At 39.9% G+C, this 21,159-nt stretch overlaps 1 protein-coding gene across 2 annotated transcripts in view; it reads left to right on the top strand.

The window, feature by feature from the left end:
* LOC117503964 (synapsin-3-like) overlaps positions 1–21,159 on the top strand; it is a 139,445-nt gene that overhangs the window by 115,720 nt on the left and 2,566 nt on the right. For both annotated transcript variants that reach the window (XM_034163287.1, XM_034163288.1), the window contains exons 7-11: positions 3,349–3,411; positions 11,497–11,639; positions 12,024–12,098; positions 12,361–12,463; positions 20,448–20,579. In XM_034163287.1, the coding sequence (XP_034019178.1) occupies positions 3,349–3,411; positions 11,497–11,639; positions 12,024–12,098; positions 12,361–12,463; positions 20,448–20,579 (516 nt within the window). The remainder of the gene's footprint in view (positions 1–3,348; positions 3,412–11,496; positions 11,640–12,023; positions 12,099–12,360; positions 12,464–20,447; positions 20,580–21,159) is intronic.

Below are 21,159 nucleotides of genomic sequence, written 5' to 3'. Positions count from 1 at the left end.
GGGAGCTGTCTTTTTCCAACATAGCAAGAGCAATTTTTAAATGGAAACACAAAATCCTTTACAAAATAAATAAATAAAGTGTAACTGAATTTTTTTAAATTTTAGTTATTTTTTTGTTAATATGTTCATTACACAATATTATTACAGGTAAGATATGGAATACCACAGGGTTCAATGTCTGGGCCCACGTTATTTATTTCATACATCTGATTGATCTTGGTTCAGTGTCTAAAATGCTTAAATCAACATCCTTGGAAAGATCTAGAAATCTGAATGGTTCTGCAAAAGCGTCAAGATGTTGATTGTGTTAAAAAATGTTTTATCAATTAACCTTGTAAAAATAAACTCTGTAATTTTTGAAAACAAGAGGGTAAACGATAAATCATTAATTGAAAAAGAACAAAACTGTTAAACGAGTAAATAAATTTAAGGCCTTTGGAGTCATTATTGACAGCACCTTTTGTTAGAAATTACATAAATTATGTGAAAATAATTAAATCAGCTGTTCGGGTGATTTAAACACCTTTCTGGCACCTTTTTGACTCAAAATTCCACTTAACATGCTTAAACTGAGGTCATTTTAGTGTTTTGTGCTACTTTATTCTCTTAATTATCCATCTGTGATGCTGTTCTTTACATTACCATGGACTGTTATGTGGTGTGTGAATCAGTAAAGAAAAAGAAAAAAAAAAGAGTGAGTTCATGTCTCCGTCAGATGTTCAGGAGTGGCAGAGGATGTGGTCGTCTGTCCCCAGCGTGTTGCCGGTGTGTCGTCATTGGCATGCCATCGAAAATGACTGGAAGTAACGTGTCTAGACAGATGGCGTGGGTGGCTGCAGGCCCCTCTGCCCTACACCCTCCCTCCTGGAGATAAACAGACACCGAGCTGTTCCACGGAACTTCTCACGTACTTGCGTAACTTCGTGTTCATCATATGGGACGTGAAGCTGCTGTACAAGGTATTCCTTCCCAAAAACCTGCAAAAACAGAAAAAGTGAGTGGACGAGTCAAAAGACAGTACAGAGCCAATCGGCTCTAGAACCAGACCAAAATGGATCACTGGATTTTCAGGGCCTGATACAATACTGATATCAGGGGGTAAAAAAAATAAAAATTGCAATATATATGTAAAAAATGGCAATCATTCCCAATATTTTATCATCAAACCCTTATGACAAAGAAATGTAACAGAGGTTTGATCTTTTACAGCTTAAACATGAACTTTTCATGAATAATAAATTAATATGCATCATGCGTCCATTACACTGCCTTCACTCGGACTGGCAGTCGTAGCGTTCTGCATTTGCATAAAATAGACTTTTAACCTATTTTGGTAATCCCGAGCTGGCATCATCGCGACTAGTTGTCTCTTGTCACTGTAAAACGCCCACTCTGACTGAAAATGAATGGCAGCTGGTTGCTTTGTTTCTGTCTCTTGTTGGTAATGTAACCAAGGGGTGATGGGGTCCCAGCCATGCTTGAAAGTATTGGAACAATGCCATTTGTGCGCCCTCTGCTGCACAACCTACATAATGACATGATTTCCAACAGCCAAGTGGGTTTGTTTTTCTACATTGTTTAGTTGATTAAATAAATGTTGTCATATCGATAAAAATAATGGCTATACCGAAATGTTTGTGAACAATCACATCTGCCAAACAGTTTAGCTGCCTCTTCAGCCCGGAATGTCAGAACCTGACTGCAAAAGCGATGCTCAACGGCTCGTCATCTGCCTCAGCCTTGACGGCAGCAGTGTTGTGCACAGTCCTGTCAACTGTCAGGGATGGTTTGGATGGAGCAATAGCAGCTGTCTGGGCGTTTCTACCCTCCCTCCGCTCAACTTATCTCTGCAGACGTCCACTTTGGCTGTGTTTATTTAATTTTCCTACACTGTAACCATTCTTACATTATGGTTTTTATAGTAATATGCAGTGGCAATATGAAAGACACCTGCGAAGTATAGATTTTATTGCAATAGTTCAATTAAAAAAAGCTTAAAATTAATCAAATTTAGGCCTAGAAAATTTTTTTGGCTGCTTACATGGGTGTGTACTTGTGCAGTCAAACACCAATAAATTCTTACAAAGGTTTTCATCATAAATGGAGTAAGTGTGACTTAAGGGCCTCTTACGTAACTTGGCAATGGACAGAATCATTTTAAATGGCATTAAAGTGAAAATGCCTTAAAGTGCAAAAGTCCCTCTTTAGATTGCAATCTCATTCACAGTCATATCAGATTAGTCAAGGGGTGTTTAAACCATATCGAGGATTGAAGTAATATGTTGATGTTCTTTCCACTTTAAGTGTACAAACAATGAGAAATGCCACATATATCCTTTTGATAAAATCCATCCCATGGTGATGCGATCATCCGCGCGGCTTCCCAGAACTGCAACATTTTGTGGAATAAATCAGCATTTTTCCTGCTCTAACTCATTTCTCCTTAAGTAGGGACCTTTAAGTTCAGTGATTTCTTTTTGTTTTTGTGACATAGTTAAATACTAAATTATAACCTCAGACATCGACCACTCCCTACAATATTTTGAACAGTTGAACCCAAGTGTCTAAACTCATCCACTGTTGCCATCTCCACTCCTTGTAACCATTCCGCCATGCTCCCTCTCGTTCATAGATAAGTATTCCATCTGGTTCTAAGGACTTTCATTCACCTTCTCTCCAGTGTGTACCTCCGCCCCTCCAGACTCACCTCAATCTTTTGTTTCTGATTTCTTTGTTTGTGATGACTGAATTTAGATACTGATTGCTGAGCTTTGATATTCATCACTGGTCTTTGAACTGGTCTCAACTCCTGCTCTTTGATCTTGGTGACCCATTTTGATCCCAATCTTTGAACATAATCACGTAACAATTTCAATTTATTTAGTTTATATCAAATCACAATAAAGCTACCCCAAGGCGCTTCACACAAGTAAGGTCTAACCTTACCAACCCCTAGAACAAGCACACAGGTGACAGTGGTAAGGAAAAACTCCCTCTGATGATATTAAAGAAGAAACCTCAAGCAGACCAGACTCAAAGGGGTGACTCACTGCTGTAACTTTGATTATTGATGCTGCTTGCTGAAAATTAGACCCTGGTGGTTGAACTTTGATGCTGACGTTTTGACCCTGACCTATGAACTTAGGTCTCACCGTTGCACGATGTCCTCATTGTGTTGACTATGTAATCAGGATCAAGGGGCAAATCCAGAGCTTTAATCCTGATGACTCATCATTGACCTTTACTAGTGACAGCTGAAAATCAATGCTGGTCATTGAATTTCCATCCTGACTGTAATCTGTTGTGAACAGGAGTGAGGTTAAAAGGTGATGTCGTCTTTGTTGACAGGTTTCAAGCCTGTCCTACCCTGTAGTTGTCAAAATGGGACACGCACACGCTGGCATGGGAAAGGTAAGATTCTGCAGGTTTACAAGCATGCACAGATTTTGCTTCTTTCTCTTTTAATGGCTTAATTCTGTAACTCAAAACTGTAACATAAGACAAAAACAAAGAAACCCTTACCAAAAAATAGTACTGATAAGTATATAAAAAGTAAACTCGAAGTATACTTGAAACATACTTGCATATGCTACTTTTTGGTAAGGGAATACCTGATCGAGTTCCCCAATAACCAAATGTTACATCAAGATCAAGTAGACTTTTATTTTCTTGTAGGCGTAACAACCACAGCAGTCAACGATAATTGTATATTTTAAGGTTTTGCACCACTCTTTGGATATTTTGATGCCAGCTCCAGGTGAGTCACACAGAGGCACAAACACGCAGGAGTTTTATTTGAATAACAGGCAACACAAAAAGTGGATTTGCTCTGTTGGTGGAAACTGCGTTGAAAACGTAGGCGTGAAAAGACCCATCTGGCTCCAAGACTGTTTTTTTTTTTTTGGATAAAGTTATAATTCTGTCAACCAACTGTACAACAAACATGTAGCAATTACATTGAGATAGTGAATATTGTTAATATATGTTGTGAATGGAACAGTATAATCAGTGGGCACGTTTACTGTAAATAGACACTTACTGTCCAAAATGAGCCCACACACGTTTCTACTGATGCTCTCACGGACTTCCATCAGAAGAGCATCTGTTTGTAGTGAAAGCATTGAGAAGTTCTCCTAGCTTGGTTGTGACATTCATGACACTGGAACCTTTGGTCTTTGGGATCAAGACATGCCTGGGAAGAACTGGTCATCCGGGAGAACGGGAGGTGATGGTCTAGTGGTTAAGGTGTTGGGCTTGAGACCAGAAGATCCTCGATTCAAATACCAGCCTGATTGGAAAATCACTAAGGCAACATCTTTAATCTCCTGTTGCTCCCGGTGTGTAGTGAGCGCCTTGTATGGCAGCACCCTGACATCAGGGTGAATGTGAGGCATTATTGTAAAGCGCTTTGAGCATCTGATGCAGATGGAAAAGCGCTATATAAATAAATTTACCATTTACCATCCTGATCAGCCCAGGGCCCTATGTTCCCCAAATTAAAATCTAACTAATGGGACTATCCCCAGAGCCTGATGATCCACACCTCTGTAAAGCACATAATAGAGGTGCCTGTTGAAAATGTGGATGTCTGATTGGGTGGGGGGGCACTCCTCTCCAACCACTGTACCGCACCAAGAGTGCATGTCCCTGGGATAGAGTGATTGGTGGAGGTGTCTGTTGAAAATGTGGATTTCTGAAGGGGACTTGGGAGGTCCTCTGGAAAATATTAATCATGTTTTTTTTTTTTTTTTAATGTGTCCAGACCTCAGCATAATCAGAGGGTTAATGTGTGTTAACAGAACATTGAACTGAGATCATGGCCTCTGGGAAATGGGAATACTCCCTGGATGAAGTGGATAGAGGTGATAGGAGATATGCATGTCTTTGCAGGAGGATGCAGGTCCAGGTCTTTAGGTTCCTGGTGCTGTCAGTTTTTCTGTATGGTTGTCAGACCTGGACATTGACCAGTGACTCCTGGATGGAAGCGTCTTCAAAGAACCATTGGGTACTTTGCGTCAATTGAACCTTTCTTTTGAAATATTCAGATGAGGTGCACGATTTGCATTTTAAGGGAATGTCTTTTGTGACCATGTGGTACATACGCGTCTCTGAGGCACAGGAACCCTGGCACCTGGAAAAGTTCAAGCAGATGCCCATCCTATCCCCATGGGAGTTGGAGATAGAATGGTTGTCTGCCTGCATTGTTGCCAACCAGGTGGTTCTTTAGGCTGCTGGACCTGACCACTGTGATTGGTGCAGTGGCTTGTGCATATCTGAGAAGAAACTATACGCCATTATGTTTGCTGGGTTGCGAGTGGCACCGCCGCATCGCTGTCCACTAGAAGAGCAAATGAGTCTCAACTCCACCAAGATGCTATGATATGGCGCTTGTCGCAGCAATCGCAGACACTAAAGTCCGGTTATAATCATGTGGATCAAATATTAGTGAAAACACTTTTACCCAAACTGAAGTTCAGTCAAAAGGCTCCAGATTCCAAACTCTGTCTCATCTTGTTTGTACAGGCTGGCCTTATCTCGCTGTGATCTCAAAAGTCAGTCACCGTTGCCAAATCACAGCTGTAATCAGACTTTAAAGTATGCAGTTTGTTCTCAGGATCAGAATATCTGATGCTTTACAAACGTAGAGGAGCGCAGATGCAGACACGTACCTCTGCACCTTCAGCTTGACCTTGTCTTCTTTGAAAGCCTCTCGATAAAGGGAGGTTTACACAACCCCTCGCTCTGACCATTTCTGTTTGATTCACTTGGGGCGATCATCTGCCAGAATGGACTTCTTAGCAATGTTGAGTAATCCCATAGAATTCCCCATAAGTTTCTGAGAAAACTTGGCATGTCCGAGGAGAGCGGAACTACGTTTAACCCCTCAGAGCTCTGACAACAGACACCAACCAACCTGTTGGATTCACACCAACTTTGTTTGTCAAATACCTGTAATAATTTAATCAGTACAGTGGAAGGAAGGAATTTACATCTGCAGCTCTAAAATAAGACTTTTATTGAAAGAAACTGGTCTTTGTAGCAAAATAGAATCTGAGTTAAAGGTGTTAAAGGGTAATGGTGGTACTTGTCATCCTGGGCTCAATTTTTAGATGTTTTGGAGTTGATCTTTTCACTTGGTTCAGAAACTGTTTTAATCACTGTATTATTGAGTTAGAACGCAAACAGCGTCACAGGCTAACTGGCTACATAACGTAATTGTATGGGGCAAGTAAAAACACTTTCGGTAAGCTGCTTCTTGTTGCTGCTCATGAGGTGGTAATGTCATTTGGAGTGTCAGGTAACATCAAAAAGATCCCTGCGGAGGTAAACATGTATGTGTTTACCTCACTAAATGTAAGGAAACTTTTAACATGACCGATTCACAACAGTTTGAACCTAAGATGAGTTTGAGGCCTAAATTAATTATGTAAATTATAAACACTCTCGTAACTAAATCTGTCAAGTGTTATTGTCTTAACTATAAAACCTTAAAACCAATGGCAACTATAGCTTTTATTAAATTAAATAACATAAGTGCATGATACATTTTTTTTCTGTAAATGGCAATGTTACTATGAAACATACAGTAGTGTTCAGAATAATAGTAGTGCTATGTGACTAAAAAGATTAATCCAGGTTTTGAGTATATTTCTTATTGTTACATGGGAAACAAGGTACCAGTAGATTCAGTAGATTCTCACCAATCCAACAAGACCAAGCATTCATGATATGCACACTCTTAAGGCTATGAAATTGGGCTATTAGTAAAAAAAAAAAAAAAAAGTAGAAAAGGGGGTATTCACAATAATAGTAGTGTGGCATTCGGTCAGTGAGTTCGTCAGTTTTGTGGAACAAACAGGTGTGAATCAGGTGTCCCCTATTTAAGGATGAAGCCAGCACCTGTTGAACATGCTTTTCTCTTTGAAAGCCTGAAGAAAATGGGACGTTAAAGACATTGTTCAGAAGAACAGCGTAGTTTGATTAAAAAGTTGATTGGAGAGGGGAAAACTTATACACAGGTGCAAAACATTATAGGCTGTTCATCTACAATGATCTCCAGTGCTTTAAAATGGACAAAAAAGACCAGAGACGCGTGTAAGAAAACAGAAAACCATCATCAAAATGTATAGAAGAATAACCAGAATGGCAAAGGCTCACCCATTGATCAGCTCCAGGATGATCAAAGACAGTCTTGAGTCACCTGTAAGTGCTGTGACAGTTAGAAGACGCCTGTGTGAAGCTAATTTATTTGCAAGAATCCCCCGCAAAGTCCCTCTGTTAAATAAAAGACATATGCAGAAGAGGTTACAATTTGCCAAAGAGCACATCAACTGGCCTAAAGAGAAATGGAGGAATATTTTGTGGACTGATGAGAGTAAAATTGTTCTTTTTGTGTCCAAGAGCCGCAGACAGTTTGTGAGACGACCCCCAAACTCTGAATTCAAGCCACAGTTCACAGTGAAGACAGTGAAGCATGGTGGTGCAAGCATCATGATATGGGCATGTTTCTCCTACTATGGTGTTGGGCCTATATATCGCATACCAGGTATCATGGATCAGTTTGGATATGTCAAAATACTTGAAGAGGTCATGTTGCCTTATGCTGAAGAGGAGATGCCCTTGAAATGGGTGTTTCAACAAGACAGTGACCCCAAGCACACTAGTAAACCAGCAAAATCTTGACTCCAAACGTTTCTGTGTAGGCTCTCAGTTGTCCAGGTGGTTTCCATAGTAGAGAAGCTTGAATCTTCGATTGGACTGGGTTGCTTGATGCGAGGACGTTTCGCTTCAAATCACAGAAGCTTCCTCAGCTAAAATTCTTGCTCTGGTGGTCTGACTTCTGTCTTGACTCTTGTAGAGAAGAATAATCAAGAAGTCACAAAAGCTGGAGTTTTAAACCTAACCAGACCCCTCCTACCGAGAGGCAGACTGCTATAGGCTGGTGACTAAACAATAGCTCTAATTAGCACCTATTGTGCTCTAGTTAACACCCTCCTAATGACAGGGCAGCTGTCCCTCTCCTGATGGCTCCCTTGACGACTCTGCTGATGACGTGAATGACTCATTACCATGAACAAAAGACTGAAACTGCTTTGACCTGAATACCCCATTGTAAACAGGGGATAAAGCGTGTCTCAGACCCCCTCCCCGGTTAAGGCTAGGTTTCAAAGGCATTCTTTGTGAAACGTTTGAAACGTCCTCGCGTCAAGCAACCCAGTCCAGTCGAAGATTCAAGCTTCTCTACTTGGTTCCAAACCAACAAAATTAATGCCTCGCAGATGTGAAGAAATCATGAAAAACTGTGGTTATACAACTAAATACTAGTTTAGTGATTCACATGATTGCTAAAAAAGCAGTTTGAACATAATAGTTTTGAGTTTGTAGTGTCAACAGCAGATGCACTATTATTGTGAACACCCCCTTTTCTACTTTTTTTTTTACTAATAGCCCAATTTCATAGCCTTAAGAGTGTGCATATCATGAATGCTTGGTCTTGTTGGATTTATGAGAATCTACTGAATCTACTGGTACCTTGTTTCCCATGTAACAATAAGAAATATACTCAAAACCTGGATTAATCTTTTTAGTCACATAGCACTACTATTATTCTGAACACTACTGTAGCTAATAGTCAAGTGTGCCAGACAGAAGAGCATTTTGTGTTGGTCCATCGGTCTGACGAGGAGACAAAAAGATGTAATTATTCTTCTTAAACTGGTCACGTTTAAGCATCTTTAGATCAACTTGGATGTTAATGAAGGTAAAAATCAGTCGTGTGTGTGTCTCAGCTGCCAGTATGACATGAGCTTTTCCACCCAGTACGGTTCTTTATCTGGTTGCAAGCATCGCCTGCTCTGACTTAACTATTTACATTCTGTTTGCATCATTACTGTTTCTGTAATTACTCTGAGGAATTACATAATTCTCTGGTTAGATTTTCGTGCTTACACCTTGGTGCATGGCCAGCTTTTATCAGGTTTTTCTGCAGCCGTGATGTGGGCCCTGAGTCACTTCCCTTCATTTAGTCGATGTTGTTTCAGCTTTACTATAAACAGGGAAAGGTCAGTACTCGGCTTCAGCTTGCCAGAGTTACTTGAATGCTTATTTTCTTCAAAGTACTTCGTAATAACGTAGAAGTAGGCTTTTCAAAGTAATGTTTAATTGAGAATGAGATATCTCAGATTAATCAGCGCTGTGTTTAAACACATTTGGTACATTGTTAGGATTGGAACTTTGTCCATCATAGTGATTTGTGGTGAGTATTTTGGGTTAAATTATGACATAATGTTCATTGGATTCCATTGGGGTTGCATCTTGTCCCTGATTCTATGTGTTGTTTTCATGGACAGGATTTAAACATATAGCCAAAGACATTTTGGTTCTGGTGGCTTCTTCCTCACACTGTAGGACATTTTGCAGTTGACTGTGATGATGAACACTCCTGTGGCCATCATCTTCCGCAAAACAGCCATTTGCCCTTTCAAGGTAGGGAGTGAATTGAGCCCGTATGTCCGTCCTGAAGTCTTGCTCACTTGTGATGGAAACATGGAGCGATACCTTGTTGGACAGATCGTACAGCACCGGCAGTAAAGATGGATCAGAGTGTGAGTGTAAGGCTCGCAACGTACCACTCACTGTCATTTGGAACCCTCAACTATTGTCGTGGATGTTGGCTAGTCAAGAAAAGCTGCAACTGGGGCCGGAGTTCCTCCAGAATGAGCTGACAAGAGATCATTTTTGCATTGAAAAGAGCCAGTTAAAGTGGTTCCATCATCTGATTTCGAGCTTGAATCTTTGATGATTTTCTGGCAAGTAGATCTTCAGGAAGACCTTGGAAGGACTATATACCCCATCTGGACTTGGAATTCTTGACAATGAGAACAGCTTGACTAATTCACTTAACTCGTTCCCACCACAGTTTGTTCTTCAATTGACTTTCGGAGAAATGCCACCAGCGGTGACTCATCTAGTGTTTACTTCAGCAGTAAAATTAAAGCTCCTCTTTTTTTGTGCGCTTGTGTTATAAATTAAAGCATTAACTTGCTATTACAGTTGGAGAAGAAATGCTTTATGTTGGACTCTTTTAAAGGCGCTCTGTGACCCATCAAAGTAACACCACTGTTTACGCGACCACATTGTACCCGCCCGTTCTTGTAAACTCTTATCCTACTTTAATTCTTTTGGTACCAGTCTTACTCAGTTTGTTTATTTCTCTCTTTGTTGGTTCCCTTTGGTCTTTGTTCTTTCTTGCATCATTTTTAAATATTCCATGGGATCACTGTCACACCCATTAAGCTTTTTTTTTTTTTTTTTTGCTTTATGGCCATTTTGACAGCATGTTTATGTATTAAAATCCACTGAGGCAAAGTGTAAAACTTTTAACACATAATTTAAAAGTCTCTTAAGACTCCACAAATACATACATAGGAGAGTTTTATTTCCATCGCGGTAATGAGTGTTAGGCTTTTTTAAATCTAGTTGAATTTTGGAGATGATCTGATAGAGACACAAATGTTAGCAAAATGAAATAGTTTTTTTTTTTTTTTTTTGGATTATCAATATAATAATTTGAATAGTTTGTGTCATTGAACTGTAATTTGGACTCTGCAATGCCGTCAGTGCCATGACTATAATAGAGCAAAACCCCCGCCAGGCTAGAAATATTTTTTGTAATGACGCTACTGAGAAATAACAATGAAATAACAAAAATTAATGTCAAATATCCATTCAATTTGAAAGCAGTAATTTTTTGGTGCATCTCTGATCAGCAATGCTGAGGCTGTGATCAGATTTTTTTTTTGTTCTTCTTTCCTGTTCTGGTGAGTAAAAACCTGTTAAATACTTTTCTTATAGCTATAACTGCCTATAAAGTAATTTTCACAAGAAGACACATAACAGTCATGAAAATGGTTAAAATGTGATTGTGTTGTGTGAACCAGCAGATTTTTGCACGGCGCGTTCGCAAGCATTCATCAAATTTGTTTAACGCAAAAATGTAAAAATCTTTGATTTTAATGAACATATTTCTATTTTCTCACTCATTTTTTATAATGTTTTCATTGTGATAAATTTAAAAAAAGATGAATACTGTCATAACTTCATCGTCATGTGGAGCATTTCAGTGTTTGCTACTATGGAAACCAAGTCAGATTAATCTCACTGGATGTTGTTCAGAAATTAAAGTTTAGTTGCAAGTCAAGGACTTGTGCAGCGACTGAAATGTCCTGAAAAACAACCGCACATTAAAGATACAACAGTGGACATATAATTGCAAATAATTCATCCCCAGTTCATCGTGTTACTGCCAGATCTTCGTACAAACAGTAATTGAGTGTTAATATTTGATACAGGTAGCCACCCAATTTTAATTCTATAAGTCATTCTTTGACACAGTGAATCATCTAATCACCTCTAACATTTAATAACTTTTCCTTTCATAATGACCAGTATTGTTTAAATTGACTATCTGATAATGAGACGCGTCTTTCCCAACAGATCAAAGTGGAAACTCAAGAGGACTTCCAGGACATCACCAGTGTGGTGGCGCTGGCTGGGACCTACGCCACCTCTGAGCCATATGTCCAGTCCAAGTACGACATCCGCATCCAGAAGATCGGCAGCAACTACAAGGCTTACATGTAAGATGTCTTCCAACGGGCGTTTGATAGTCGAGTCTTACGGAGTCTGCCTGAAAATTATGAGCTAAAAAGTCTCAAAAACAAGCTGGGCTCTCGAGAAATGTGACGTTACTAAGTGATCCATCACCAATTCGATCTTTTAACAGTCAGGAATCTCTACAATCGAGACTGGTTTGTACTCGGGGTTGGAAAAAAAACAATAATTTGCATTTAATGACCTGCGGGTTTTGTTTTTTTTTTTTTGTTTTTTTAAGTGAAATATGCATCATTAACTATGAATTATTGTCATGTTCCATCTCTACCACATCAACACCAACAAATGTCCAGAGTGACTTGGTGTTGGGGGATCGTTCTCGCCATCTAACCAGTTTGTCTGTGTTTCAGGAGAACATCCATCTCCGGTAACTGGAAAGCTAACACGGGCTCGGCCATGCTGGAACAGATCGCCATGACGGACAGGTTAGCCTTCGTTTAGAGCGGGAACATACAGTCCTCAATGATTTACACACAACCACCTTCTTGGAGGAACCACACTCCCTGAAGATGCCTTCAGCCTTGAACCTAATCCTAGTTTTTTACCCAGTTGTGCTGTTTTTGTATCTTTAAAAATAATGAGGTATTATTTTGGTGACATTTGTGCTTGTTTTTTGTTTTGCCTTGTGTCGCACTTCCAGCTTGTCCTTGATGTCGGGTCATTATCGTTTGGTTTATTCTGTCCCAGATATCGGATGTGGATCGACTCCTGTGCCGAGATGTTTGGTGGCCTCGACATCTGTGCAGTGAAGGCAGTTCACGGAAAAGACGGCAACGACTATATCATTGAGGTCAGTTTATCTTCAGAGATTGGAAATGGTGCAGCAATGCATCTATCCAGCACCAACACTATGCACGAGCATTTTAATTATTCTCATTTAACGTATAGTTACATTATATTTGATACTTAAAAAGTTCATAATAACATCAAGCTACTGCTTTAAAATATTTCATATTTTTGATGATATAGAGCCAAATGTCAATTTTCAGTCATTTCTCCAAGTGGAGAATTCCTAAATTCCTTAATTTCAGGTTGCACATAAGAAGGTCTTTTGTTTGCCAATCTTGGTAATCGAACCTTTTCTTTATTTACAACAAACACACCTATGTACACACAACAACTTAACTAACTAATAGTTCCCGCAGTTATGAAGACATTATGAGCTACGGCAATCTGACATTTTACCCCGTTTCCTTTGACCTTCACCTAAACATTGCACCTCAGTGTGTGCAACGTTTCATCCAAATCTGGGTGAAAATCAAAATCTTTTCCTTTGTAAAAATGTATTTCGGGGTCAACCTTCACCTAAACGTTATGAGACAAATTATTTTTGATGACCATTTCCGTTAAATTGTAGAAAGCTCATGCGAATCAAATTGTAATACCAAGTGATAGTTTACAATTACGACTAGTCATCTCAACCCTGGAATGCAGGGTACTGATGATATTTTCAGGTCATGGTGACAGTCAGCAGTATTGGGTGTAGCCAGACTTGATGGCACATGATCAACAGATCCTTGGAGGAAAAAAAAAAAGAAAGATTTACCCGTAGACAAAACACAGGCAGGAGAATGAAAACAACATCAGGAGTCAGAGGCTGACTCACCGCGTCTGATGATAATGACTGGTGATTTATCTCCAACGGGAAAGTCTGGAATTCTACTTTCACTTTTGAGTTGTGCTACAAACTGGCATGAATCATCCAAGTGGAAGATGTGCTCCAAAACTATATTTGGGCTTCCAGTCTCCAATGGATACAACAAGGCACTAATACTCCCTGGGCTGGAGGTTTGATTCCTTTTGGGGCTCTATAAGGAGTTACCAAACCCGCTAAATCATACTGTTTGGAAGAGCAAGAAGAGGTCACCTCCCTTTATTGACACTCCTATTAAATGGAAAATGGATGTTTTAAGAAGAAATGACGTGTTTCTGTACATTTAGCTTTAAATGGAAAAGAGCCCCTTGCCATGCCCCCCCTCCCCCCACCTCTGTAGTCCTTTTTTTACTTCCACGCTTCTGCACGTCTGTGTCTTCTCAACCAGTGTTTAGAAATGATTGTGTCATGGCTTGGCATTACGGTTATGAAGACATTATGAGCTATGACAATCTGACATTTGACCCCGTTGCCTTTGACCTTCACCTAAACGTTGCACCTCAGTGTGTGCAACGTTTCTTCCAAATCTGGGTGAAAATCAAAATCTTTTCCTTTGTAAAAATTTATTTCATGGTCAACCTTCACCTAAACTGTTATGAGACAAATTATTTTTGATGGCCATTTTCCGTTAAAATTGTAGAAAGCCACTGGGGGCGCTGCTACATGATAAAATGAACTGCTTTCACCATATTAGCCTAGCCTAGCATGCCATGCTAATTCTCTCACAGGAGGATAGTATAGTATGTAAACTGAAGTAATCACTTAGTCTTTCTGTGTGCCAGAATTCGTCTGCATTTGTTGATCTTTCATATAATTGAGGTCCTTGTTTTGCTGCGTGACTTTGTTGTGGTTTAAGCCCGTCGCCTGATGGCAGAAGTAAATTCAACAATCAGATTTTTTTCGCCGTACAGCAGATCGCCTCAGTGGCTGTGTCACTGGGGATAAAATAAGACAGCAAAATACTTTTCTGTGACATATGTCACACAAAGTCCAAAACAAGCTGTTTTAGGCCAAATATGTTCTTGTACAGAATACAATAGTTTATACATGTACAGTTGTATGGGAGTTTGACAATGTTTAACATAATCCAAGTATCTGTAACTACAAAGTAGACCAAAAAAATTTTATGCACAATATAACCCCTTTAAAATTACGCAACTTTTGCATGTGTACCCTGTGTTGTTGTGTTATCTATTTCTTATCAAGCTGCAGGTTTTTATTACTACTAAGTAATAGTTGCCATGGGCATGAAGACACTAAGGGTTGTGGCAATCTCACTTTTGCCCCAGTGACCTTGACTTGCACTCAGTTGCTTGACCTCTGGCTGACCATGCCAGGACAATTCTGGAATCCACCTAAATGTATGCCACGTTTAGTCCAAATCAGCCTAAAACTCATATTCCTTGCCACAATGACATCTTCAAAGGTAGTCTTGGGGTCAACTCTCTCTGACCAAATTTGGGTAGAAATCAGCAAAAGCACCTAGGATGAGGAGGCCAGCAAACATGGAGCTTGGCCCCAATGATTGGCTTTTGTCAAATTTGACCTTGTCTGGGCAATTTCAGAAACCAATTCCATATATGTGCCAAGTTTTGTACAAATTGGAGTGAAAACCTTATATTTTTACCTTTGACCCCAATTATGATGATGGCAATGACTGACCTTTCTGGCGAGTTTGATCTTGCCTGGTCAATTCCAGAACTGTCATCCTTATGTGTGCCATGTTTGGTGGAGACTGGACACAGAAATTCAATGTTTTTCCTGTTGACCCCACTGACCTTAACCTTTGCCAAAACAAAACCCTTTGAGAGGGCGGTTTTGGGGTTAACAATCATCCATGTATCAGATTTGGTGGAAATTGCCCGAAGGAGTCACGGAACATGTTACAGTATGATGTCCTTTCATATTCAACTCCATTTGAACTTTTTGCTTTATGAGTCATAAAGGAAGACATAAATTACAAAAGAGGCACGTGAAAGCAGAAAATAGACCCTGAGTGAAGACTTATGGGGAAAACGTGAAAGACAATGTCCAGACAGGTTCGGCCCTTTTCCTCTGGAGGAGGTCAAAGAGGAGAGAGAGAAGTTTGTATGGTTTCAGGAGAGTTGTGTCTTCTGTAAATTAGTTTATGTGAATGTGAGGTAACATGTCCATATTTAGTCTCAGGCTGTGACGTCACATTTTTGACTGTGTTGGCTGGATGGGAAAAAAGAGTAATTATCTCAGGAATTATCTCCTCAGAGTCTGTTTTGTGGGAGAAACAGTCAAGCATCAGTGTTTCCCAACTCTTCCTCCTCCTTATCCTCTCTCTCTCTCTCTCGCTTTCTCTCTGCAAGCTTTTAGCAAAACAGAATTTAATTAACGGTGACGAGAAAGAAGCGCAAGTGCGACAAATACATCAGCCGTAATCAGACTCCGCCTTTTTGTTGTTTGCTGGGAAAGTGTTGTTTGTTGGTTTAAGTTAGGGAACCGCCGGATGGGAAAAGCGTTTTTCAGAAGGGTGAAAGAAGAACCGTAGTCATGGGTTCATTACTTCACTAATTAGGTGCTGTTGATCTTAGTGAGATTGAGCTCCAGACAGACCAACCAGCCATTCTGATCAGTCCTCCAGACCAGATTTTTTGGTGTTTAAACATTTCCAGTTTTGGGTTCCACTTTAAAATGATCATTTCCCAACTGATTTAACCCAAATAAAATAGTGATTAGTTGAATTGGAAAGTGTGTCCAGACTTTAGACTGGTAGTGTGTCTTTCACACATCATAAAAATGTCGATGGATATTGTCTATCTCAAGAAATAAGACTAAACAGTATGGTGCTGTACGGGTAATTCAGGAACAGTCAATTCCTAAAAGCTGTCTGACCGTGCAAGCTTAGTGAGGGAAGCCACCAAGACATTCAAGACAGCTCTGATGGAGTCTTTTGTGGCTGTGATTGGTTAAACTGGTTCACGGTGCAACTTCTGACTGTTGCTTCACCAGTTCTACAGCTTCCTGCCTGAATCTAATCAGATTTTAATTCCAGAGAACTGATCAAATCAAGAACTCCCTAGAGTTACTGTGGGTGTCTTGGTGGCTTCCCTCACTAACCTCTGTCTCACATAGAGAATAAGCTACATGTATGACAGGAAATGGGCTGAAAGTGCCTAGTAGAGCTTGTGGCTTCACAGCGTACTGAACTGTACCCAGTACTTTTTTTCAAATTTAGAATTCTCCAAATCACCAGGGTCATAAAAGGGAGGACATGTTGCCCTCTGCTGGTTCCACCCTCATTTTAAGCGGGAGTTTGTTGTCCTCTGTGAGCGACAATTCCTAAAAGCTGTCTGCCCGTGCAAGATCAGTGCAGTGGTGGGCACAGTTCCGATAATTCGATAATAGATAATTATCGAAGATAATGTTTTCATTATCGGATTATCTTTTTAGATAACTTTAAAAACCATTATCGGACCAATTATCTTCCGATTAATTTTTGTCCGATAACTTTTAGACCGATAAACACAGCTGAACAGCGCCAAGCATTTTTAAAATTTAAATTCAGTTCAGCACCTACCTGTTAAAAGTTTTGTAACAGATGTACAGTTTTACCCTCTGCAAACAGAAGAGCACTGCTGCGATAAAAAAATGTCTCTGTCCTCTGCAGACAAAGGAGAACTGGTCACCAAAAAAAAAAAAAAAATTTCCTTTACCACCATACTGATATGCTGGCAATATCACCTAAGTCATCCAGAGGCATACATTTTTAACTTATGGTTCAAATTTTAACCAAACTAATTTTGGACAAGTTATTTAAAATTACTGTCATGTCTGAAGTTTTATAAAGTGAAAATATCAGATATATGTTTTAGTTACTCAAATTCAGTTTATTAGTAGTTGCAAATGTACCAGAGACAATATTGGAATTTATCGGTTATCTGTAACTTCCGATACATTTTTGGGTGGTTTATCGTTTTATCTTTATCAAAGATAACTTTTCAGTTAACTGATTATCTGTTATCAAAGTTAATTTTTTGGTTATCTGTGCCCACCACTGGATTAGTCAGGGAAGCCACCAAGACTTAAGACAGCGCTGATGGAGTATTCTGTGGCTCTGGTTGGTTAAACTGGTTCACGGTGCAACTTTTGACTGTTGCTTCACCAGTTCTACAGCATCCTGCTGGAATCTAGTCAGATTTTAATGCCAGAAAACTGATCAAGAACTCCCTAGAGTTACCATGGGTGTCTTGGTGGCTTCCCTCGCTAATCTCTGTCTCGCACAGAGAATAACCTACATGTATGACAGGAAATGGGCTGAAAGTACTAAGTAGAGCTCGTGGCTTCACAGCGTACTGAACTGTACCCAGTACATTTTTAAACTTTGAATTCTCCAAATCACAAGGGTCATAAAAGGGAGGACATGTCGCCCTCTGCTGGTTCCACCCTTGTTTTAAGCGGGAGCTTGTTGTGCTCTGTGAGCGGTGCTGTCTAAAGTTGGTGGCGCTCTGCTGCAGGACTCTAATAAATCAGCAGGGTGGACCCAGGCTCTGCTCGCCACCGCACACCTTTTGAAGTGGAGGCCTGGCAGGCGGCTCGGTCCCCTGTGGGAATGACTCACCCGGCCAAAACACTGCGCCACACCCCGACTTACATCACCAATGGTGGAAAAGGACATTCTGTAAAACTGTCCCCTGCCAAGTGCAGTGGTTCTGGGATCAACCCCAGCTCATATCATAAGTCCAGTTTTCAGTACATCCAATTTATTTTCATCACGTTTCCACAAGCCTCAGGAAACTGGATTGATTTATTTTTACATGATAACAAGCTTCTCAGTGATTCAGGCAGAGTGCTGAAGTTGTATCTTTAATTTTTTTTTTCAGTCTTTGTGTTTGACCAAGTGTGACTAAAATAGCTTTGTGTTGTACCAAACTTTGTGGAATGGAATGGTTGAGAGTCAGGTATGGATAAAGTGGTTTTAGGTCATAGGCCAAGGTCAAAATTTTGGCCCAGGGCTTGGGTGACCTTGAAGGGTTCAACTCTTGTATTGAGGAAGTGGTTAAAGATACAAGTATGTTTATTAAACACTAATATGAAGTCAACTAATGTTTTTATTGCCCATGTGACCTTTGACCTTGAAACGCCAAACTCATTTAGGGTGAATCTTTGTGGATCAGATCAGGTGCTGGTGTTGTTCTCTGAGTGACTCTTCCTGTTTATTACTTGCGCCAATGAATTTGGTGATTAAGTTTTCACCACCGTTTGTTGTTTTTTGTGAACAGCCTGTAACTCACATTTTTTCATATATTGTTATGGAATTTTTACAGCAGATTCATATCCTGATAGGCAACAACTGATTGAATTTTCAAGGTCATACGTCAAAGGAAAAAGTCAGGAAAAATCTTGGAAAATTGGGAAAAATCTCATTAAACAAATTTAAAACAATTCATAACTCTGACAAAAAAGATAATTTCTTTCATATTTGGGAGCGTTATGTAGGATGGTATATTTTATCACCTAACAAAGTTTGATCCAGATGTGATCCAGATTACAGATTTTGTGGCCATTTAAATTTAACATTGAAAAACACTTTTAATGGATATTTTACATTATATCTTAATCAAACGTGCCCCAATCACTCTCATATTTGAAAATGAGGTGCAGACTGGCACTCACTATCACCAGAAAAAGTTTGATCCAGATCTGATCCAGATTACAGATTTTGTGGCCATTTAAATTTAACATTGAAAAACCCTTTTAATGTATATTTTACATTATATCTTAATCAAATGTGCCCCAATCACTCTCATATTTGAAAATGAGGTGCAGATTGGCATTCACTATCACCTGACAAAGTTTGATCTGGATCTGATCTGCATTGTGGATTTTGTGGACATTTCAATCTAATATTTAAAAACCCATTTGGCGGCATTTTGCATTATATCTCAATCAAAAGTGCCGCAATCACTCTTACTCGTATATGTGACGATGTGGTGCAAACTGGCACTCCCAATGAATAGGTTAAGTTTGATCGTCCTCTGATCCATATTGTGGATTTAGCAGATATTTGATTTTATTATATTGATTGTATTATATTATAGTGATTGTATTATATTTCAGCTTTTGAAAAGTCACTTCTAACAGGACTCTTCCAAGGTAAAAATTTGTGGAATTGAAAACTGGTATTGGTGGAGGTTTGTGCTCTACGAGACAGCGCTCCAGTTGTTGTGTTGATCACTACGTGAGTGCCTTTTGACTGCATCATCAAAGCTTCATTTTGTGCCGTGTAAGTTTGGATAAACACCCCTGTACGCTTTGGGCTGTCTGCAGCAGTGCCAGCCACACTTCTCTAGCACACGTGTATGTGCATGTGACCTGTGTGCTGGTGTCTGCCTCGTCCAAAATATGGCCAACATAATATTTACCGATATGTTTTGTTTGCTGGCCATTCTTTCCAGTTGACGTTGGTGCAGGAAAAGTGTTGAGTTCAAATGCAGAAACTGCTGGATTTGCATCCTTAAAGTTGAATTAGATCAAGGGATTTCATCATGATGTGCTGATTTAAAAAAAAAAAAAAAAAACTAGTCTGCAGCGTTTGTCGTAATGGAAGTGGGTACACACTGAGGGTCTTTTTGCTGAGCGATGGGAACAACCAGACGAGTCAGTGTCAGGCTTAGTGCATCTGGCAGTAAACTGCGATTGAAGTCAGTGGAGTCTTGTAAAAAAAAAATTTACTGAACTGCTGTCACATGCTGCACTGGAGCAGAGGTTAACCTCTACAAACGAGGTATTGTTTCCACCTGTATTTGTTGCTGAGTAAATGACCTATAGCAAGCTTTGAAAGAAACTTTAAGTTCTGAGGCAAATTTCCATAAAGGATTTGTTAAACATTTTAGATTATACTTTACACTGTTGATTTTTCTGAATGCTGTTACTTATCCATAATCACAACAGGCACAATGCTGCCATCTGGTGGAGTGATCGGCAATGGCACACAGTGGATGTAGGAGGTGCCGTGCATGAAGCTGATTGGCCGCTCTCTCCTCTCTCTCTCTCTCTCTCTCTCTCTCTCTCTCTCTCTCTCTCTCTCTCTCTCTCTCTCTCTCTCTCTCTCTCTCTCTCTCTCTCTCTCTCTCTCTCTCTCTCTCTCTAGGTGATGGACAGCTCTATGCCTCTGATTGGTGAACACATGGAAGAAGACAAACAGCTGATCACAGAGTTGGTCCTTCATAAGATGGCCTCGGTGCTGCTGGGAGTCTCCACACCTCAACCATCATCTGTTAAGGTACAACAGCACATCTGACAGAACTTACAGCAAACAAACTGTGTACACTTTAAAAAAAAAGGTGTACATTTGGTGTGACCAACATGCAGAGCCACGTCAGATTTGCTGTGGTGACCCAGAGTGAAAACAAAGGAACAGCCAAAGGTCTTACTTTTTATTCTATGCAGGTTCCTTCAAAGGGAAATAGTAAAACCGAGAATATGCTCTTGGACCCCAGAGGGTTAAAGTACCTCCTCATTCAGATCAGTTGACAGGAGCAGCTTACATGCATGGAGATGCTGCCATCTTGTGGCTGCAGATAATGCAGAATTTTTTTGACACATAAGTGGTGACCAAGTGGTTAGTGTGCTTGGTTTCAGTGCAGACGTTTGCTGGTTCCAGACCGTCCTCCACCACATTTCTCCATGTAATGTGGAATTGTGTCAGGAAAGGGATCCAGTGTAAAACTTGTGCCAAATCAACATGGCTGTTTCTTACTGCATTATAAATTTTCAGACTTATTTTTTCCATTGAGACTGATTCTTACTACATTCAGACTGATTCTTACTACATTCAGACTGATTCTAACTATATTCTGGTT

This window comes from Thalassophryne amazonica, chromosome 22, assembly GCF_902500255.1.
Source record: "Thalassophryne amazonica chromosome 22, fThaAma1.1, whole genome shotgun sequence".
NCBI classification, from domain to species: Eukaryota; Metazoa; Chordata; class Actinopteri; order Batrachoidiformes; family Batrachoididae; genus Thalassophryne; species Thalassophryne amazonica.
The sequence above is the reverse complement of the archived record's forward strand: the minus strand, read 5'-3'. Positions and strand labels throughout refer to the sequence as shown.